At 36.1% G+C, this 23,721-nt stretch overlaps 1 protein-coding gene across 1 annotated transcript in view; it reads left to right on the forward strand.

Annotated features, from left to right (window-relative positions):
- The window catches only part of EML6 (EMAP like 6), a 157,739-nt gene that overhangs the window by 109,961 nt on the left and 24,057 nt on the right, over window positions 1-23,721 (forward strand). Inside the window, exons 17-28 of the mRNA XM_067294690.1 lie at window positions 2,145-2,245; window positions 4,126-4,328; window positions 5,563-5,674; window positions 6,417-6,544; window positions 8,247-8,388; window positions 9,589-9,741; window positions 10,010-10,141; window positions 12,307-12,395; window positions 13,042-13,218; window positions 13,330-13,531; window positions 13,768-13,894; window positions 22,888-22,902. Coding sequence (XP_067150791.1) covers window positions 2,145-2,245; window positions 4,126-4,328; window positions 5,563-5,674; window positions 6,417-6,544; window positions 8,247-8,388; window positions 9,589-9,741; window positions 10,010-10,141; window positions 12,307-12,395; window positions 13,042-13,218; window positions 13,330-13,531; window positions 13,768-13,894; window positions 22,888-22,902 — 1,581 coding nt within the window. The remainder of the gene's footprint in view (window positions 1-2,144; window positions 2,246-4,125; window positions 4,329-5,562; window positions 5,675-6,416; window positions 6,545-8,246; window positions 8,389-9,588; window positions 9,742-10,009; window positions 10,142-12,306; window positions 12,396-13,041; window positions 13,219-13,329; window positions 13,532-13,767; window positions 13,895-22,887; window positions 22,903-23,721) is intronic.

Consider the following 23,721-nt stretch of genomic DNA (forward strand, 5'->3'; position numbering starts at 1 on the left):
AATAGAATATATATAATAGACAAAAAAAAGAGCATGAGAGTTTACACCTAAATTTTAGACATTACCCACAAGAAGAATTTATCTAGAGGATGAAATCTGAAAAATGAAGCATACATTCACTGTGTACAAGTATTATGTTTATTTTGTAGCTATTTGATAGTTATTTTTTGTGAATATTCTTTTTGCTTAATGTTCTTAGGGTGAATTACTTCAGCATGATGTCTTAGTTTCCCTTTCTTGTCTCAGTCTTCAGAATGTATTTTCATTTATTTCTTTCAATTCTTCACTAGATAAATCATACATCTTAGCTTTATAAACATCTGTCTAGTTTCATTAAAGTCCTTATTGAGTAAGCATCTGCTGTTAGAATCAAAACACATCTGAGTTTCATTTGCTGTCTTTTCATGCCTTCCACGCTGATACAGTGCTGGTCCTACTTGATCCTAGTGTTTTGTCCTAGTGGACAGCAATCCCTAGGGGAGCTGAGGAGGGTATTGTCAAATTTATTTACGATCTAAATCAGTGAACATCATGCTGTTCTACTTTCTTCATTTGGTAAGAGCAAATGTTCTGTGTCAGTCCCTCAAAACACAAAAACTATACAGGCTTGCTGTTATCGGGGATATATTTTTCAGTCTTACCATAATGGGAAATTGGGGTGCGAGTGTATGCCATACGATGTAGATCTCATGCCTCAGCACTGTTCAAGCCCCTCAGCAAATCCATACTAGCTTCTCTGAAGGGTCTCAGGCATGGTCAAGCAGCAGGTTGAAGGCAAGACACGCTGTTTGTCAGCCTGTAACCTCCTCCTACCCCCCTTTCTCCCCACAGCCCAAACCTCTCCCTGTCCCATGGCCGAACATGGAATCACAGATCTGAAATGAAGGTGTCCTGTATCAGAGGTGGCAGAGGTGCTTCTAGCTGTGTCTCAGTGCCCTGCCTCAGATGACCAGAGCTGCTTACTCATCCTGGAGCACGGGCAGATGTACTCTTGCTGTTTTACAAGGAACACCTGCACCAGGATGCCATTAACTTGATTTTGGACTCCTGACAGGCACATTATGCTTGTGTGATAGAGGCAGTATGCCCTGCCTGAACTGAAAGGCTGAGCATCATTGTAGTAAAGTAGAACAGGCAAAGGAGGAATAGCAAAAACCTGTACTTCAGATGTCAAAGGTATAAGGTGCTGTTTTTTAGCTAGACAGATTCACAAAAAGAGAACAATAAAACCAAGGGGATTATCAGAATCATGTGGTTTTTCAGATCTGCTAAATCTGTCAGGTAAAAGTGACATGATCACACTATAAAACCTGAGAATTCCAGATTTACAATGTTGACAGAAAAGGTAGTAATTTTTACTTTTGATTTTTAATAAAACACTGAAATAGAAATAATTGCTACTTTGTATCTGAGAATGTTTTTTGCAATAGTGAAACTTGAACTTACAAATTCCCATAAAGACATACTCTAAGTATAACTTTGATTACCTGAGAAGTAAATTTGAAGGTGCATATGCTACTGAACAGTTTTCTAAATTATCATTTTAAAATTCATTATTTTAATTATCCTTTTAAAGCACAGTTGCTTAGAGCCTTCACAGTTTTTCCTGACAGAGTATTTTAAATATTTATAAATGGAGTTCTTATATATTTAAATATTTATTTTGCCCTTTATACCTTGCCTTAATTGCGTTGACCTTTGCTGCCTTCCTCTTCAGGATGGCTTAACTGAACTGAAATTCAGTGGGAAACAATTTTTATTCACCACTTTTCTGTAGTCTAATTCATGTATTATGTATGCTCAAGTACGTTCTGCCAACTCTGTGGGCCGAACTCCCAAGGCTAAACTCTTTCAGATTAGAAATATGGCTCAGCCTCTTTTTGTTGGATGAGGTAATGATGACAGAGGTAATGTAGGCATAGCCTCTGTGACTGGTCTGCCAATCCTCATATTGTTATAGAGCCATAGAGAGCCATATTTGCACCAGGAATATGACAGATGCTGCCATTAGGTTCTCATTGTTAATGTTATACCCAAAAGAGTGTGTCTGATAAGTCCAATACCATGGCATGCCTATTTAAAAAAAACGTTTTAAATGTTAAGTCATCCCTTACCATGTTTTTTAATTATTATTTTTTTTACAGGGGTCATAAAGATAAAATATTTGTAGTGAAGTGTAATCCACATCATATAGACAAACTAGTCACAGTTGGGATGAAGCACATCAAATTTTGGCAGCAAACAGGTACTGTACTGAGTATTTTCTATTTAATCTATTTGAGGATTTATCTCTCTCTAATACATGGACATCATGTTCTCAGTTTAAAAACTTGTTTTATTTGTAAAGGAATTTTCTAGTTATCAGAATACTAAAAGGGTCAAAACCTATTTTTCATTCGGCAAATGTCACTATATTCCTTTCTCTTTGGAAGTCATTTCCAAAGAACTGTTTTACTTGCTAGCTGTAGTCATAATGCTCAGGATTTCCCCTGAATAAGCATCCTTGGCTCTCAGAAAACGTGCATTCCTGTGACTCATTCAAACAGATTATGACCCTTATTGTGAAAAAGCAAGCTAAGAATTTTAGGGGCCACTGGCAGAAGTGCTAAAAAAGGTAGTGCTTGAGGTACTTCAGGTACTGATACAACACTTCAGTAATCCGTTGATTTTCAATATAGAGCTTTTTTAGTCATCACAGAGATATGGAAGCACATGGTTCAAGCTGATAGAATGGAAAGATGGGTTTGAAAACAGACCTTAAAATACTTGCTTGAACAAAACAAAAAAGAAATAAAGGACCAGATATTTTGCAGAAATTCAGTTACAGTAATTTTTCTGATGGGCTAAAACTCATGATGTGAGATCACAAGAATCAAGATACTAAGATTTTCATATGACAGCGGAATTTCCATTTCTAAATAATTAAAAATGAAATGTGTATTTTCCATTATTTAAGAACAATTTAAGGTTCTGAAAACTACTAAGCAAAATGTTCAGAATGAGAAGGTGGCTGTAAGTCTAGACTGTTCTGTCATACTGAGAAAAATAGCAGTGCTGGTTTCTGACTATGTTTTTTCTTCAGGATTGGATTTTTTTGTTCTTCATGACTGTTAATCCCATATGCACTACAGGAATACTGGATAAGAAGGTCTCAGAAAGCATCTTGTGTGTAAAATTCAGCAAAGGTAGTCAGTACAGGGGCAGCTAAAAATAAAACTCAAGACAACTCATAATTAGATAGTTTTAAGCAGTTCCCGTACTTACACTGTACTTTACTGGGTTCAAGTGGTTCAGATACCCTCAGATTAAAAAGTACAGTTTTTTTCTGCATTTTTAAATTATGTTCAGGGTATTTTTATTGTAATTAAATATACTTGCATTGCTGTTTGCCAAATTCTCTTACACTCATTTGCATTAAGCGGTAGCTCACTCCAAGAATAATCTCTTTGCAAAGGGATATATTTTGATATAAGTTTTGCTCAGTAGAATTGAGAATGTAAGTCTGGTGTAAATATGATATGTGATGACTGAAGTAAAAAGACCACTTTTTATATTATTTTGGTACTGGAATTCATATTTCTGTCTAAATGTATTCAATTTAATGTGCACACATGGCTACTTCCTGTTTTCCGCACCAAAGCAAATCAAGTGGGTCTGGCCCAGTATGGTTCTCTGGCAATCCAAATAGCATCAAATCCTGCCATTCATTCTGCAAAACTGCTGTCAAGTTGTCACGTTGACAATGGACAACTAATACAAACCTCTGATACCTTTTGTGTAGTTGTGGTCACTTCTGAAGAGAAAAAGGGAGGTTGGCAGGCTGTTCTATGCAGAAAATGTTCTGCCAGACGTTGTGTTAGTTCTTCTATACAGTTCCTCACCAAAATTCATCAGCTGCTTGGAAATAATAATCTGAAAAATACAGCCTGTGCTGCTCTAAGACTGTCATTACTAGATTGACTTTCCTATATTATGTTTTTCCCTTGTGCACTATATTTTCACTATTTCTGTTATCTGCTGCATCTTAGGAAATAACAAGAGATGATAGGGTCAAGATATTTGTCTTTTAAAGCATTGTGCCTACAAACTGACATTTAAAAGTGCTTACTTTTGTTTATATTGCAGGTGGAGGCTTTACATCAAAGCGAGGAACATTTGGAAATACTGGAAAATTGGAAACTATGATGAGTGTCTCATATGGGCGAATAGAAGATCTAGTTTTCTCTGGAGCTGCTACTGGAGACATTTATATCTGGAAGGATACTCTGTTGCTTAAGACAGTGAAAGCCCATGATGGACCTGTATTTGCAATGCATGCATTGGATAAGGTATTTATCATCTTATGTGATCCATTCATCTTCATTATTTTTGTTGAAATATTGGGTTTTAAAAGTGGATAGCCATATCATGAATCTCCCAGTTAAGTTATTCAGGTTTTGTACATGTGCATGTAAGCAATACATTGTTCTACATTACACTAACATTGGAAGTCCATTAGTAAACAAGACTGTAACAGAAAAACAAGGTGCACTGAATGTAACTGAATGCGACTAAAAACACAAAATCAACATTAATGAGTTGTGATATTTTCTAAGTATGTATTCCTAAGCACCAGATTATATGTATTTGTTATGTGACCAGTAGCTTTGTAACTTCTAAATATGTAGAATCTGTTTCTCACTGTGCTCATGCATTTCATTTTCATATTTGTAAAACACAGGAGAGTAACAGGTAACATTGCCTCTTCAACCTGATTCCACAAAATGTTTACACATTATGAATTTCCACAATATGAACCATGGATTTTTTTTTTAATATACTATCACTAGATCTTATTTTCACATACGAGACTGAGGCTAAGTTCTTCCACTGGAAATGCACTGGCAATTTGAAGATGATGATAATGGAATATCAGTTTCAACTTTAAAGCTATAGCTTGAGAAGAAGAATATTAGCTATAAACATTAAGATTGGATCCCTCTGGCTCTATCCGTTCTGACTCTGATTGCTCCTAGTTTTTCAGTCAAATTTTCTATGTGATCTTGGCACTCCATTTTCTAAACATCCTCCTCACTTATATTATGTTGGCCTATGATTTATGCTGTGTTTTGCACTCACTTGGCACTGATAAAAAGAATCTACCAAGGGAATTAATCAAAGAATCAGTCCCAATCTGTTATCAGAGCTAAGTTTAAAACATCTGTTAAGTTAGTTGAATTTGGAATATCTGCAGAAGCTAACTATTGTCACTTCTAAGGATGATGCATGTACTTTTCCATAGCTTATTTCCATATGCAGAAAAATGTTGTGGTCCAACATTACTATTTACAGTAGTATGCACTCTATTTGGTTATAGATCTTTATAAGATAGAACCCTACAAAAACAACTTTCTAAATCTTTCCCCTTATAATTTCGCATCATAGGAATAGGCTCCAATATTTTGAATTGGACACATGAGCAAAGTGTGCAGAGGAATTTATGCTGCATTTGGACATATCTTTTTGTATATTATCTTGAGAGTGCTGGTGTTTATATATGTTTTTCATACTATGATCATACAGGGTTTTGTAACTGGTGGAAAAGATGGAATTGTGGCACTTTGGGATGATATGTTTGAAAGATGTCTGAAGACCTACGCTATTAAAAGAGCAGCACTATCTGCTAGTTCTAAAGGTATTATTTTTTCAGTATGTTTTAATTAGGACTATATGAATAAAGGTTGGTAAAGTGGCACTAGTAGGTGTCAAAATCTTACCAAAACACAAAGGGAACAGTACTGTATTATTTATTACTCTGTGCTGGAATTGTTCTGCTTTGATTGATATAACTTGTATTTCACACATTCTTTATCATTTTATGGTTTGTTCTGCTATTTCCTTCTCTATTCCCTGACATTTGGCTTTGTTTTCACTAAAGAAATGGTTTTATAAAGAAATGTCACAAGCCTGTTAGTTTGGCTGTTCCAAAATCTGTTCGTTTTTAGCCACTAGCTTCCTCAAGAGGCCAAATTTCATGCAGTAAGAGTAGGGTCCCTATGAGTTGGAAAGACCTGTTAAATTGTACTTCCTCTGTAGTGGGTTATTAGCAGGCATCAGTGTGGAAGTTTGTAAAGCAATATTCACAGATAATAACAGAATTAATATGAACATTATGCATCTGAACCCCTTACACACAGTCACTCTTAAAATAGTAAAATACCAACCTTTGCATTTCCACAGTCCAGAATAGCACAAGCTCCACTCCTTTGAGCTATTAATTAAATCCAGCTAGCAGTTTTATTAGGCATATATATCTCATGTTACACAGTTAATCTTAAAAGATTTTAATCATAGTCGATATAAGATGTGTAAGTTACAGGTGATATGAGGCTCTGTTTGGTTTTGCAATAAAACTTAAATATCTTTGTGTTCTTCAGGTTTACTTCTAGAAGACAATCCTTCTATTCGAGCCATCAGTCTAGGACATGGGCACATACTAGTGGGAACTAAAAATGGAGAGATACTTGAAATTGATAAAAGTGGTCCTATGACTCTACTTGTTCAGGTACAATACTGATCTTCTGAATCAAAGTATTCCCTGTAGGAGTACAAGGCATTCTAAGATTTCCCCAGTCGTTTTCTTTCGGTTTTCATTAATCCTGTTGGCCACTGTTCCTTTGCCTGCTCAGACAGAAGTTGGTGCTTTTTTATAAAAATGTCTTTGAGATTCACTGTGGCTTATGGAATTCTGGAGGTAAAACGAAGAGTCCACTGAGCTCAAATGCTATTCAGACTTTTTATGAACTTTTTAGTTTAGGAGCCAGTATAAGAATGAAAAATAAAGAGTAGAGCTAATGCAATTTGTTTATTTTATTTCAACAGTGTGGTTCCATTTATTTGCTTTTGCTGAAACAATATAGCATAGTCTGAAGGATCCTGTATTTTTCTTTGTGAAAAATCATTTTAGAGTTGTGACACTTTTCTTTAGTGACATGCAATTGGCATTGCATGTGTTGCACAGCATAGAGAGATCTCTGTTTGCAACACATGAAGGATTTTGTGAAGTTTGGTTAGCAAAATTCTCATGTGTATGCCCACTGATATATTTGATGTTGCTTTGTTTTAGTATCTTTAATAACCCTGCTGTCTGTATGTAGAATATAGTATGTATCTTTCACTGAGTTATAATTTGTTACATTTCTACTTTTCATTTTCTGTAACTGACTAAATTAACATTAATTGTTTTATAGAAAAATATTGTGTCTTATCTTTGATATTATTGTTTCCAATCAGTTCTAATCACAAAAAGTAATCATCTTTCAGATTTGTATTGCTTCCATGGTAGCCATAGTAACCTAAGATGTGAAAAGATGTGTTCTGTATTTTATTTTTAACTTGGTAACTACCTTGGAATTGCAATCTCATCCTCATATATTTCCCTTCACATGAGTAGTGAGGCAGTGTGATAGTAAAATTACCTTAAAATTACCTGATTGCTGTGAGTATTCTGATAATGAGGAGATGGGAGGTACCGGCTTCTGCATAATGCAGTTATGTACAGAGTTTTGTAATTGTCAGCCAGATTAAATTACATGCTTGCATGCATCAACTTGGGAAAAAATAGAAAATATCTAAGTTGTAAACAGGATGACCTGACAGTTCCCTCTTTTTTGTTTTAATGGAATTTTTCCATCTCAAAAATAGATGCCAGTCACCAAACTGGAATCCAAAATTCAAAATGAGTTAACCTTGAAATGCAATGCCAACAAGCTGTAGGAAAGTGAAGGGAATCTAGAGACAGTAGCAAGAGTAATAAAAAACCTTGAAAACTGAGTTCTGAGGAAACATTAAAAGAACTAAATATAATAAATAAATAAAAAAAAGAACCTTGGCCAAACAAGTTCTCCAGAATGTAAAAAACTGTTTAAACCTTGCAGACAGATTAGCCCATGTTAGGACTTCAGGATAAGGTCCTGGCTTGGATGTAACTGTTTCCTGTACATTCATTTCAAGTCTGGGAGAGAGACCATGTGTATAACAGGGATTACAGCTAGTATTAGTGGATGAAACTAAGAAAAAGTGTATTTCAGATGGTTACTAGAGGAAACACACAAGATGTTCAGGTCTCTTTGAATGTGGAAGTCTTTGAGAGAAGATGGTGAAGGCTTTATTGCCTGAGATTTGTAAAAGGAAATAGGGCAAGTGCTAGAATACATTATATAAAGCAAAATACATTACTTTCTCCTACATTAAATTCTTTCCTTTAGGGACATATGGAAGGAGAAGTCTGGGGTTTGGCAGCTCATCCTCTCTTGCCTGTCTGTGCAACAGTGAGTGATGATAAAACACTACGAATCTGGGAACTTTCTGCCCAGCACCGCATGCTGGCAGTGAGGAAACTCAAAAAAGGTAATCCTCATTTGGCCGTCTACTGTGATAGTCATGGTACTACTCTCTCTAACAGTTCCAGCTTTGCTCTCAGTGCACGTCAGAAGCATTAATTAGGTAGGAAGGGGACATACTCACTAAGAAACTGGAGGCATAGGAAGTAAATTGTCCTTGGCATGTGTCAAGTCTATGACAAGGGTGGAAAAAAATAAGATTGTAATCCATTGTAATGAATAATGATAAAATGAACTTTAATCTATTTTCCTGTGACTCCAAGGGGAATGATTTTACTTCAGAATCATTTTCCATCCTAAGAATATTTAAAGCCAGCATATTTGTTGCTGACATTGAAAAGTTTCCTTACAAAGACAAAAGTAAACTTTTCTACTTGTTAAGTAAAGTTAGCATTCAGTGGCAATATGAACATTATGTGTTATACCAACTTCTCTGAAAATGACCAGTTGTCCTCCCTTCTCTTCTGTGTAAAAGTAGATGAGCTATGTTGAAATGTTGCCTTCTCAAAATTACTCTTATTTCAGTTACTTGTTCATATTCTTAAGGAAATTTTATGGTGTAAATTCAATATGCTTCATTATCAGTGACAGATCCAGAGCACAGGAGCTCTAACTGGCTGAGGAAAAACAGAGTCAAATGTTTTGGAGAGGTGAACTCAGGGATGGATGAGAATAGCACCATGAGAGGGTGTAGTCAGAAATATTGTTGGGCAAAAAAGTAAGTGGAGGAAGTGTAGTACCTGTCTGTGTTAAACATACTTCACCTGAAAGGAACCATTATTCTGTAATATAACAAAGGAGCTTTCAGTCATACAGTGTAGTATCCCTTAAATACATATAGTTATGCTGCTTATGATGGGTCTTTGAATTTTTCAGCTGGACTCCCTTTCTTTATTTTTTTTTGATGTTTCTATGATTGTTGTATTTACAATGTAGTTGGAAGGTGGTATTTGTGCCTAGACCCACTTCAAGATGGATCAAATCACCATTGTCATCTCAAGAACAGCCAGAGAGTACATTCCTATTTAAATCGAGTAAAATATTATCCATAGCCTTTCTGTCACATAATGTATTTGTTTTAATAAATAACAAATCTATTTTTAAAAGTATATATTTGATGCAAAAACCTTTCAGTTGCAGTTTCTTGATGGTTTTCTTGATCCCAAGTTCATAAACTGTAGGTATTCCTTTTCATGTTCTTTTGTAGGTGGAAGATGCTGTGCCTTTTCTCCTGATGGGAAAGCCTTGGCTGTAGGGTTGAATGATGGAAGTTTTCTAGTGGTAAATGCTGACACTGTCGAAGATATGGTCTCTTTCCACCACAGAAAGGAAATGATCTCAGATATAAAGTTTTCACGAGGTATAATCAGATAATAAAATGAAAGGGCAATGTTTATCTTGAAATTTGTTTTTCTCCTCTAGACATAAGATTGAATGTTCGGAAGATAGTTTGGTTTTGTGTGTGCGCCATGGCTTTATAGTTTATACAGTTTTCAGTTCTGTATGGCTGTATACAGCCTAGTATAATGAGGCCTACCCCTCATTGGGGCCTCAGGGTTATTATAGTAATAAAAATGCATAATAATAATATGTACAGTTTTGATAACCTCAATGTCTCTTCTTTACAGAATCAGGAAAATACCTGGCTGTGGCATCCCATGATAATTTTGTAGATATTTACAATGTGCTTACCAGCAAAAGAGTTGGCATTTGTAAAGGTGCATCTAGCTATATCACACACATTGACTGGGACTCAAGAGGTAAAATGTTTGACCAGATGTACAAATTTAAAATGCCTATAAAAGGAAATATCAGATAACTTTTCTTGCACCAGTTATTAGGAAAAACTGCAAATACTAATGTAAGTGCTTCTTCAACATCAAGCACTATATGGGTTCAGTGCAATTACATTTGTTGGTGGAATTCATCCTCCCTTGTAGCATTTGTACCAGAGTACATGGTACTTCACTGTGACAACACATGGCTAAAATGTCACTTATGGGCATAATGCTGCTTTTCTTTGCCCTGTTCTTTTGTAGTTTTGTAGTATGTGGCACATTTTTCTTTTCCACCTTTTATGTCCAATTTCCTTTCTTCTTTGCTGAGCATTACATGGCAATCACTGCAATGAAGGTAGAGTCACAATTAATTAAATTTGACAGGATTGATGGTGAGCTCATGCAAATAAGCCTTCCTGGACCTAATGCAATTCTGTATGGAACCACCTGTGTGTCTGAGCATCACTTCCCCTGTTATGCTAGTCCCAAAGTGCAGTGCAAGCTCACTTGTAGTAGCTGAACTGCTTTCAGAATCTGTTCAGCTTTGGGTGCCATTCCTGAGCTAGTAAGTCATGTTGAAATTGAGCTGGCACCATGTGCTTGCTTAAAACCTTGATAATCCAACTACTGATAGTTGCACACATAATAATAGTAATTTGTCTGATAAGACTTATACATCTGTAGTAGCCATCTCTTAGATATGTTACATGTACAGATACAAAGTACAAGAAAACTGAAAATTCTTTGTGTCCTTAAGGATATTTATTGTAATGATATTTAATTTAATATTTAATGATATTTATTACATTTGGAAAGGATATGTCTGTTAAGATTTTTCATAAAAAGTGACAACTGCTTTTCCATTGTCATTACTTTATTTTATTCCCCATTTTCTGATAGTTCTTAGAAGATGAGGACAATATTCCTTCCCTTTATACTGTTTGCATTTTTTTCTGGGATACATGTTCATTTCTTCCCTTCACCTCTGTCTTAGTAATAGCCATAAAGGCAGCAGACTCTATAGAAAATACTTTCTGTAGAGTAACTGGTTGTTTTTCTTCTCTACAAAAAAATAGCGTACTGTAAATAGTAGATAATAATGGAATAGATCGATGAGCATCACAGTTATTGGTGGTGCTCTGAAACTCTTGAAACTACAGTAAATAAACTTCTAATGTAACGGATTAATGGATTAACTTGTATGACCTGTGTTATACAAGTCAGATAGGAAGGCCATTTTACTCCTGTAGTCCCATATTGCATTCTTGGTCCTCAGTGATTCCCACAGACTGAATATAGCTCACAGAACAAAAGGCCAGATGCCCAGCCAAAATAAAGCAGCGGGAACTGCACTAATTCATAGCAATTGGTAATCTAATCTAGTGTTTCACAGTAAATGAATACTTTCCCTGTAGTTATACAGTTCAGATATTGCAGCACTGATCCTATAATAAATCCCAAAACTATTTCTTAAACTAGTATAGCTGTTGTTACAATTTGAAAAATTCAGAAAATACCTTTAATTTTTGGTGAGATTTATAAAGAAGGGATTTATATCAAATATTGCAAAACTGAATTTGACAGCATTTTTTGCTTCTTCACTTCGTGCACAAATACTTGCTAACATACCATCAATCCTATACAAAGTTATCTATTTGCTATCACAGTATTTGTATTGGACTATTAAAGTTCATATTCAAAGATAGTTTATTGTACAGCTCCCTAGCTGTATACTAGTTAGGCAGTGCCAAAGAGACGGCAACCTATGATATTTTCAACTTATTGCAGACCTGGCTTGCAAAATTGTCATGAAAATGAATAGTGCAGGTGTGAAATCTGTTTTAATTTCATTATCACAATCATGAAAACACAAACAAAGTATTACTCATCAAAAGAAGTTATTTGCTGCCAGACAGTCATTTTTCAAGAATGTTGGATGGTATGTAAAATATTACTTCTGCAGTGAGTCAAGGATATAGGATTCTCAAGAGAGTGATTCTGAGCATCTGTCTGCTTTTGCTCTAAATAACTCTCTGTATGATAATTTCTTAGCTTACCCCCATGAATCTCTTCATTCAATTAAGAGAAAGTTCATAATATTCGTAATAATGAATAAGATTCATAATAAACTCTTATTTCATATCCAGGAAAGTTATTGCAAGTCAATTCTGGTGCCAAAGAACAACTATTTTTTGAAGCACCAAGGGGGAAAAGGCATATTATAAGAATTGCTGAGGTACGAATTATGCTTACTGGATTTTTTTATTGTAAAAGTTATTTTCCTATTTTGTTGGAAATTAGCATATTCTGTCTTCAAATGGTATTTTTTCCTTTAAAATATTATCTTTACAGTGGTGAGAATTAGAATTATTTAGTCATTCTGTATAGTGTCTTTCCTAGCACTTGTAAATGGAAGCCCTTGTAAGCTTCTGTTAGTATCTGTAAGCTCATTTTTGTATGTTTAATAGCAGTCATTTCCCATAATCTTTCCCTGAACAGTCACCTGTTTTCTGTGTAGTCAATGTGCATACAGTTTATAAACCGTCTTTAAAGAATGTGAACTGGCTTTTAACGATGTTGATTATTTGTAACACATAATGATTCTACAAAAGTTGCCAATGTTTAGCACCTCAGAAAATCTTTAAGGAGTTTTGTATCCAAATCATGCTCTACCTTGGGAAAACAGGAATGTTTTAAATGACTTTTCAGAGTTTTGATGAAGAAGATGTGCAATTTTTATTAATTAGCTGGAAGTAGTAAACACTTTCTAACAAAAGTAAAATATTTTATGTTAATATCAGAGACAGAAAAATATAAGCATTAAAGCAGTTCATACTGGCTATGTGTTAAGATGATTTCATTTGGTGATATTTTGATTGCAGATAGAGAAGATTGAGTGGGACACCTGGACATGTGTTCTTGGTCCTACTTGTGAAGGAATTTGGCCCATGCACAGTGATGTCACCGTTGTAAATGCAGCTAGTCTTACCAAAGATGGAACACTATTAGCTACAGGAGATGATTTTGGTTTTGTGAAGCTTTTTTCATATCCAGTAAAGGTAATAAGTGGTGTTTATTTCTCTGATTAGAAACTGTACTAGAAAGGCAATTAGGGAAGACACTGTTGACAGTATGTCAGACTGCTAATATGTGAATTCTTTGTGCTACAGGGCCAACATGCAAAATTCAAGAAGTATGTGGGTCACAGCGCACAGGTAACCAATGTTCGGTGGTTGCATAATGATTCTGTGCTGCTGACTGTAGGTGGTGCTGATACAGCTTTGATGATCTGGACCAGAGAATTTTTGGGCATTCAGGAGAGTAAGCTGGTTGATAGTGAAGAATCAGACACAGATGCAGAAGAAGATGGAGGTAAAAAGGGTTGTATAAAACACGTCTTTAATTTAGTCTTCGTTCCCCAGAGACTCATGTTTAGCTTGAAGTGGGTGAGAAACCTTCATGTTTCACTGCAACTCTTCATTTGCTATGCTAAAGTTCAGTATAGGGAGAGGTCGGTTTCCTTCCTTCTATTGCTGTAGATCTTGTTTTCTACTCTTCCACTATGAAACATGGGTACTTTGTTTTATTTTATGTTTTATTTTTCTAAGGTTATGATAGCGATGTTGCAAGAGAAAAAGCAATTGACTATACCACTAAGATCTATGCAGTAAGCATCCGAGAAATGGAAGGGACAAAACCGCATCAACAGTTGAAGGAGGTTTCAGTAGAAGAAAGGTATGTCGCACAAAGGCATTCATTTCCAAATGAATTCTGCAGTGAATTTCTACATTGCATTCCTTTGAATTGCTTTTCATTGAACTAAAACTAGTTCTTAGAAACATTAACAAGACAGGAACTTTAAAATTCACAAGACAACATTTAGAATAGTGTTCATAAGGTACAACATGTGTTAATGTGATGGATAAAAATGTATATATGTAAATAAAACACCTTGTTAGCGCTGTGTTCTTTTCTGTTGTTCACATAAGTAGTTATATTGTTTCTTAAATAGTACGTGTAGCTGTGCATGTATTCGTGGCAAGGCATTTGTGATAGGATGAGTTCATAAATGCTATATGGTTAAGGCTTTTGGTGATATCTTCATTGAAAATTTGTTTTCAGCTGCTCATATTTTTATCCAGATTTTACTGTTAAAGCTGAAATTTCCCATGGCATGTGCTGGCCTAAGCTGAACTATTCTGAAAAAAATAAGGTGTTTTTAAGAACAAATATAGGAAAGGAAATACCTTGATCATGAAAAGTTCCATCTGATTCATAAAGAACCTCCATGCTGTGGACATGAGATTTGGTAAGAGGCTCACCATGGTGTCAGGCATTCTCATCTTCTTTTGCCTGAGTGTGAACTTTCAAAAGATCTCAGTTTGTGCATGCTGAGTAGGGACTTGCTGGAGTTTAACACCTAAACTTTTAAAAAAATGACATCTGTATTGAGCATATTCTAGCTCTGTTCCTGGGAGTGAGCAGAACTTTTATTGCAATTGCAGTCTCAGCTGCTGGAAATTCTTGTGATGCCATGCTCTGGAATTAAGGTCTGGGAAGCTGCTTCTTTTGTGTTCATAATTTCAAGGTATGAGGTTGGATAGGGGAAGCTAGAAGGTGGATCAGTGCTGGAGATGAGAGAGAGGACAGTAAGGGAAAGAAAAGAGGTAAGAGCTTAGGCATAGAGGGCTGAGGGCCAGTGGAACATATACCAAGGGTAGTAGGTGAGTAAAAAGTGTAACTGGGACAGGACTGCTGGGAGAGAGGAGGAGGATCTGATCTATAACCAGTAAAGTCCATTCCCCTCATGATCTGGTACTGGATCTAGGTTCTTTATGTCTCTATGAGATATCCTCTGCATTAATATAGTTGTGAAATAGCTGTGACATTTATTGGTAACATGGGTGTCTTACTCCCTTTTGGGAATGGAGCTTTATGAAGGATAAGTCTGTGAATGCTGGCAGTGACTGTAGGAGCTCAGATGAATAGAAGCCTATATAGTAGGTCTACACGCGTGAATCCAACTGATGACTCAAACTGTGAATCCATGTAGTTTCTTTTGATGGAATTTCTTTTTATCGGTGGTCATTCTTTTATTTTAATTTTTTTCATTTAAATTTAGAGAATTACAGTAAGAAAAATTAAAGTTGTAAAAAGTTAAACGTTAGGAAGTGCCAGAAGTAAGATGCCCATGATACCTTAATTCAGCCCCTTTATGCATTTGTATTTAGAAACTGCATTCACACTGTTCACTCTGTTTGCTTCACCCTATGTTTCTCTCATCTGAATTGTAAGATCTTTGAACATGTATACTGTCCACAGGTTGTAGCAAAGTGCCTAGTGTAATGAGAGGGGAGGAGCTGGGGTCCTTCCTTGGTTGGTCCTTTAACTCTGCTGTGATGAACAGTTGCTACTAGTGGCTTTTTTTTCTTAAATGCTTTTTCTCCACATAAGTAGGGAATGAAGATGCTTGTCACAGAAAAGATTTCTCAGTTAGATCCTAAGACACAAAGCCTTCCTAACTTACAGGCAAACAACTCAGCTGAGTCATACTATACTGGAAGACATTACCCAACATTTTAGATAATCTAGGAGTTCTCTATTCCCCAGTCTTTCTTATCTGCCTCAATAATATCTCCAAATATGCTGTAGTTGCCCAGCATATTTATTGATTATTCTACTTCCAAATTAAGGCAATATTATCATGTTTTCTAATTAGTTTTATTTTAACGAATTTCTTTACTAATTTGCATTAAAAAGATGGTTATCTTTTCTGGTCTTTGAAATACCCAGGGAAATAAAGCCTTCCAGATTATAAATTTGCCTCCTGACAATAACAAAAACATACTCTGCTGTAACAAACATTCAGAAGTTCATTAAGGAGTCTGTTATTTCTGTTTACTTGTTGCAAAGGCTGCTGAGTAGAGTAGGTGAGATTAAGCCCATACTGGTAGCTTAAGAAGTTTAACATAGTTGTACTACTAATAATCTAATGTAAGACCATACAGCATTTAAATAATGTAATGCATTAAATATTTCCAAATGTAGTCTGGATGTTTAAAATGAAACTTCAGCTTACATCTATGCTTAGTGTTTAACTGTTCAACGTATGTCAACATGGTGTGTGAGCAGAAAGAATTTAAAGTGTGATTGTTTCTCCTCAATTTACCAGAACACATGACTAAATATAATACCAGCAGAGTGATGGCACACTATTCTCCCCGCAGGAATCCTGCCCTTGTTAGAGCACAGCAGCTACAGTCCTCAGGGAGTACAGTGGGCTTGGAAGCAAGCGACGGTGCTCTGCAGGTTCCCTGCTGCAGCTGTTGCAGAAGCAGAGCTGCGCGTAGGGAGAGAGCAGGGTGGCAGGAGGAGAGCGCTCTGGAGCCTGCAGGCAACTGCCTTCTTGCTGTTCCTGCTTCTGCCACAGAGCTCCTTGCTGATGCTTGGCAAATAAAATATTTTTATGGGCAGCCTCTAATTTTGCCCACCTCATTTCCTCTTGTCAGCTGTGAGGCATGTAAGGCTGAATTTGTAGAAACATTGCGTGGTCACAGTTGCAAGTGAAGATAATTTAAGCAGTTCTTTGAACAGCCATGTAACACATAATTACATTAAGCAAATTAAGGTCTAAGTTTTTTTACTTGACTACCCAAAATGTGTGTCTACTTTTGAGATTTTTGGCTTAAAATATCTTTGTTCTCCTGATTTTCAAGATATAAAATGGGGTTAGTAATACTTCCTAATCTCATGTACACCTTTTAGAAAATAGTTTATGTTTGTAAAGCTCTTAAAGACTGCAGTGCTGAACCTCTTTAGCAGATATTAATAATAATTAATAACTTTGTATTCAGTGATTGCATAATATGAAAACAAATACTGAGTATGAAAGATTATAAGAAATACTCAGTAGTTACATTTCCTTTAAACAAAGGCTCCTGCCACATTTTTAAATGTCATCTGGTAATTACACATTGTATCAAAATGCATTCACAAAAGCAGACTACATCTGGATTGTGTAGGAAACCATGATTAAGTCATTTCTTAGCTTCTGAATCTTAACATCTTTTTATATAAAGTATATAGTCATGAATAAAAGCAAGCAAACTAGTTACATGAAAATGTAATTCATATATATGTGTGTGTAAGCATACACACACGTTTCAGAATATGACTATTTAGTTTCCACTTAATTATATAAGAAAAAATATACATAAAACACTGTAATCCTCTTTGCATCTCTTATTCTCACACTTTCTCTCCTATTTTTATATATTTGTAAGTGCTACAGAAAACTAAACAGATCTTTTCTGAGAATACAAAGGAATGCAACAACTAATGAATTATCTGACCATATTCTAAAGCTTCCTGAAAACACTGGACTGGCTTCTTGTTGCACCTGCAAGGGTCCAGAGAAGCAGTTGAACAAGCCAGACAAAATTAAAAACCTACAAATATTCTACTGTCAGTGTCCAGGGAAGCCTAAGTTCTAAATATTGAAGCCAGTTTGCAAAGGATTACATTTTCTGCAAAGGCACTGGCAAAGTAGCCTCTCCCAGTCCCTTCAGATATGAAGAAGGGAACCAAGAGGATGTATTCCCTTCTCTTTCAGGCAGGTATGTGGGAAAACCTGGTAGTCTTCTGAGGGGAAAGATGGTTTGGAGAAAACACTCTGAATCCCAAATTTTTCTTCTTTGTAATTGTATCATGTGTCTCTTTGAAGAACTCAGATTGAACTGGGGACTGTTCCTCTGATGGGATTTGTGTACTGTGAATACTCTGAGATTGATAAAATATTGTGTAAATTTTGAAAATTACATTAAAAGCTGGAAGGCCATTTATGTTAGAAGGAGTGAGTTAATTGTGAGATCCTTCAGAACTGCAGGGTCACTTCACCGCAAAATGCAGTGAAGATCTAAGAAGAAAGAAATGTCCCATTGCTGTATTTTTGTTATGTATCTGAGAAAGTGGAAGGGAAAACTATGAGTTGTCATAGGCATACTGGGTAGAAATCGAGAACTGAACGAAGTAAGTTTAAATTAAAAAGAGGAGAAAAGGAAGAGTTTCCGGCTTAAACAAGAGAGTGTGGTGGCTGGGGCTGTTGCTCTGAGCAGCTTCTTGTGGGTAAGGACTTGGCCCTCAGCTTTAAGCTAGTTTTGTGTCTTTCTTTAAGCAGTAATACTTAGAAGGAGAATTATCACTGAACAAGTTGTTTCCCCTGCTTATAAAGCACAAATATGCTTCAAAGGTCCTATGTGACACCTAGGAGACAGTTTGGGTTCAAGAAGATTTGTGTTTTATTTTCCTCTTTATTATAGCTCGATTTCCATCTTTATAATAGAGAAATTAACCTTTTGGTTTGCTAGAATAAGCTTACAGGACTTTAAGCTTCTGTGATAATAAGAATGGTGAATCTGAAAAACTCAAAGTACATTATTTCTCTAGAAGTAACAAACCTCAAGAGGAGTTTGAGAATCTCAAGAGCTATGATGTGTCTCCTGACAAGATGCAAGTATATGGTTGAGAGCTATGTAGGCAGTGCTGGGGAAAGCTTTGCAGACAAACACTGCTCTCCTGGAAAAGAGTTACCAGTTCACACATGACTCCTCCCAAAGTAATACAAAGACCTATTCCACTGTCTTTTTGTCAAAAGAGAGGACCTAGCAATTTTTGTCCCTTCTCTACCTCATCATGGGAAAGAGAGTCAGAGGACAAATTTGGTGTAATGTGGGATACAAGATAACTGTGACTTTGAGCAGCTCCTCTTTTACTACACAGCATGTGGTGTGTGCTTAGCCAGCACAGCACAAACTAACAAGATGGAAAGCAAATCCCCTATATTACACTGGCCTTCTCCAGATCTCCAAAATATTGGGCCCCTAAGCAAACTGGGAACAGAAATTTAGTGGTTATAAAGGGCAACAAACTCATTTGTAGACAAACTGGGGGATAATATTAAGGTGTCGCCTTAGAAGAGAAAACAAAAGCTCTTTGTCATATGTACTTTTCCTGACTCATTTAGTTGCATAATGAAAATAATGGTGATTCTGCAAATGTCATGGAGGAATATAGAAGTTATATGACAGATTTTACTTGCAGGGTTTGAAATAAATCATGGTCCAGGGCAGGCACTTCTTGAACCCAGCAGCAGTATTTTTGTGGGGGACCCAAGGTGTAATGTAACAGCAGTTACAGCTTTAGTGTAAAAGAGCTTTGATGGCTTTTTGTTGTGTAGATTGTAGTCCATGAGAGATTGAAAAAGTGTTGTTTATAATATGGCTTATATTTTGTTATGCATGGGAAGGACGCTAACACATCTACTGCTTACGATACTACCTTCAGCCCAAACGTTGTCCGTATATTTCCAATTCAGTATTAGAATGGGAGAGATGAGGCTGAGAAACAATTTTTAAATGTCTTGGTGGTTTTAGTAGTTGGTGCATTTAGTTAAGATAATTAACTGCTTGTTGTTTCTCTCTCCTCCCCCGACCTTCTTCTTTTTCTTCTTCCCCCTTTCCATGTCTGTCCTCCTATTCTCCCCCCCCCCTTATTTTTCTCTTCCTTTTTGCTCCTCTAATTGGCATCCTCTTCCTTGCTCTGCCTATATAATGTAGAAGTAGGGTGCCAATCAGAGGTGCTGCAGGAGCAGTCTCACAGTGTGGGAGCTCGAAGAGCAGTGCTCTCACACCACGAGACCACTTGGTCAATGGTGGGACTGCCCTGGACAATCCCAGACAATTGTAAGCCATACTGTGCGTTATGTAGGAATTGTGCTTTCTTTAAGAAAAGGCCTAACTTTTGAACTGGGACCATTTTAACTGGCAGAGAATTTATATGATAAGAAGTAAAACAAGCTTGTGTGAAGACTGTATGTTACTAATATGAAAGGCAAAGTTATATTTGCATTTTGCATTCTACTAACCGCTAATGTATATCCTGTGTTTGCAGCTTTCATTAGTTTGATTTGCATGACTCTACATAAACTGAAAACTCTTGTAATATATATGGTGGTGGAAAATCCTTTTAAGCCAGTTGAATGTGTAGAAAACAAAAGCAACATTAGCATGTTTGTCTAGTTTTCTGTTTTCTTAACATACTGGCTTGTCTCACTTCCTGCAAGTTATCTGTCTCAGAGCCTGTTCTCAACTGTGTTGTATTATACATCATCTGTAATCATATGCTCTGATAAGAGGTAAAGAAGTTGGATTTTCTCTCTTCAAATATTATTCTTTTGTTGATTATTTATTTTTGTACAATAACATGAGCTGAACTGTCAGTTCTTTCCAAAATAGCACCCACAAGCTTTTGTACTGTAAAATGAATTATTAGACATATGGTTACAAAATTGGTTCATGCAGTTTTACATGCACACTTTTGTGGGTGCAGTGTAAAAGTTTTGAATGTGAATCCCATTTGTATTTATGTGTAGGTGGGAACTGTTCCAAATGTATATGGAGAAGCACATCTTTGGGGTTCAGAAAATAACTTTTGGATTATTTCAACAGCAGACTATTGTTTGAGAATGAGTAGCATCTTTTGGAACATTCACTGTTACTTTTCTCAACAGCATTATGTCAAGTTAATGCATCCTAAATGTATTTGGCACCACACTGGTTTCATCACAGTTGTCCACAAGGATGGAACACATTGTGACTGATATTTTTACAGTCGCTGCAAAACTCCTGAACTCAGAGTCCATCTCACCTCTCCCACGGGTCAGCATACAGCTGGCCCGAAGGTCTTTTTTGTTTGTGTGACACTTAGTGGGCATGGAATTGAGGGATGCCAATATTGTCACAGTGCACAAAACATTACCAACACTTCTCAGAAATTTAGATTTTGCCTAGAGGTATGTTACAGTGTGTTCCTTGAAGCTAGTCTTGTCAAAAAGGTGGGGACTGAGTGGTCTTCCAAATAGCCCCCTCAGTGCAGTACATTATGTAGGACAGATCTATGTGCAATAGGGACAGCCTTATTCAAAATAGTTATTTAGACTATCAGCTTCCCACAATGTTTTGAACAATGAGCTTGTTTAAAAATAGAGTCCTTTAGATTTTATTCAGAACTGATTATACTTTATTTTAATCTGCTTTTCTGCTTGCTTCACATTTGGAGACTGAACTAGAATGACATGTGAATGCAGTGACTAGCTTCCCTTCTTACAAAATATGAAAAGGGCTATCACCACCATACATTCTGCAATACCTTTTTTTTCTTAAAGAGTGCATCAGCATACATGTGAAATCATAAATACTATAACCATGCTAAAGCTTTTTCAGTGCAATGCTTTTTAAAAATAACTTAGGTTACAGTTGATGTTTCCCCTCTAGCCTTGTTTCAGTTTTGCTTTGATCCATTGTATTGAAGAGTAGGATATTTTCATATTGCATAGTATTCTTTTTTCATGTCTCCTGTTATCCACAAAACATAAATGAAAAGTAATAGTAAGAAAAGCTGTACGTAATACACTTATGTATGTCCATTGGGATGGGGAAATCTAAAGAAGGCTTAGAATTTACAAAATCTTTTAATCACTTCTTAAAGCACTAGGAGTTTTACAACAGTTTTAGAAACTTTGAGAGTGCCTTCCCTGTCAACTAGTGGAAATATATTTTTAAAAACTACTTTTACATTTGTCTGAAATGAACAGTACATTTTTTTAAATCTCTGATTTTTAATTCTCTGTACAAACCTACCAAGACTGGATCATCTTACCTGTGTCTGACCTTTGCTTTCTCTTCCTGGGAGCAGTCTCTTGCACATTTTTATTTTTGTGTAATATCAAAATGTGTTCTCTCTCCAGTTAGCAGCCAACTACGTGCACACTTTAGTCTCCCATTTGGACTCTTCTCAACCTCTACCCATTTCTGCTGGGCCGGGTCTGTCACCTTCTCAGTATCAGGACATTTTTGTCCATCTGTCTGTGCTCCAAACTTCATTGTTTGTAGCTTTAATGCAAAATCGTTTCCGAAGATCCAGTTCTGTTCCCATTAGCCGCACTGGGAACAGAATATTTGTGTCCTTGCCAGTTTATTACAAATGCAGATGGTGGCTCTCATCAGACAGCAATTATGCCATGTGCTCTGAAAACATGAAGTGGTTTTCTCTGTCTCATAGAATTTACTGTAACACTTTTTGTAATCTGCTTTTTCACTCCTTTTTTTCCTGTCTAAATGAATTGGCCTCTTTTACTTTGGCACCCTGTTCTCTAAGATCACACCTCTTTTCTTCCTCAAGGTGCCTCACTCTTCCAAAACCCCATTGCCTCTTCCCCTCTGCCCCAGCTCTTGATCTGCTGTTCTCCATCCTATTGCTGCCAGTTCACCCCTGCTCATGGTTTAGGCTCCTCTTTCTATTCCTAAGTCTTGGCCATTTCAGATAGGCATATGGGTAGGTGAGAGTGAATGAACTGTCACTTGCACCTTTTTACATTTCTACAATAAGACCCATAAAGACAGTGGATCAGATTTTTGTCGGTTTAAATCTGGAGTTGGTTCATTCAGTTATAATCGTACATACTGATGTAAGCATGTAATCAAGATAGTCATTAGTAACAGAAGTTTTATTTTCTGTATTCACAGTATCTAAAGAGCTGCAAGCCCTCTGTCTGTGTCTTATCTTTCCTGGAACTCATTCATCCCATAAGTTAACATAAGCACATTTATTTTAAATTACTGGAAAGAAACCGTTAATACTTGTATTATGTTTTAACTTGCTTTCCTTTGGAGGCAGGGAATTGTCAAGTAAGTACTAACAACACACAGCACAGAAAAAGCACAGTTTGCTGTGAATGTGCAATACAGATTGCAAAGGTTACAAAGGGCAAATATATGTAATTTGCTACAGTAAAAATTTCCTGTCTTGATACTGCCATCTGATGCATCAAAATAAATTAGCTATAATCACAGACTTGTTAAAAATGGAAGTGAATTTGATGCTGCTTTACATTTCTTTTATTAAGATGATAATAAGGCACTGAATGCATACATGTGTGTATATATACATGTATATGTATATATAAATGCGTTTGTGTGTAATGTGAATAGATATATATATAAAAGTATATGTGTGTATGTGTATGTTTCCAAATTAAATCTCATGGTTACTATCTAGAAATTAGCAATCATATCATAGTGATAGTGTTCTCTTGCTTTCATCAAAATTTTTGGCTTGCTCTTGTCATAAACTTTAACCTAGGTCAAGAAATGATCCTTTTAAAAATTACACTAAAACAGAAAAAAGAGCAGGAAACATATAGAAGAAAACTTATTTTCATAAGTGCTGATTCAAAGGCCTTAGTAAATCTGGGCTGAAATGGCTTTTGCTGTTCTAGCTTCACTTAATGGTTTTACTTCATAAGAGAATTACGTTTTTTATTAATTTCCTCCATCCCTTCTCTAATGGTGATTGCACCACGATTTGGTTCAGTTACCACTGATGATTATATAACATGTCTTGATTGACCAGTTTCAGAGAAAATAAAGGTACTTGTTTCCCTGTGAACAAAAAGTACAGGTTGTCCCCATACATAAGTTGGCCTAGCAACGAACAATTATTAGGCT

Source organism: Apteryx mantelli, chromosome 3 (genome assembly GCF_036417845.1).
Source record: "Apteryx mantelli isolate bAptMan1 chromosome 3, bAptMan1.hap1, whole genome shotgun sequence".
NCBI classification, from domain to species: domain Eukaryota; kingdom Metazoa; phylum Chordata; class Aves; order Apterygiformes; family Apterygidae; genus Apteryx; species Apteryx mantelli.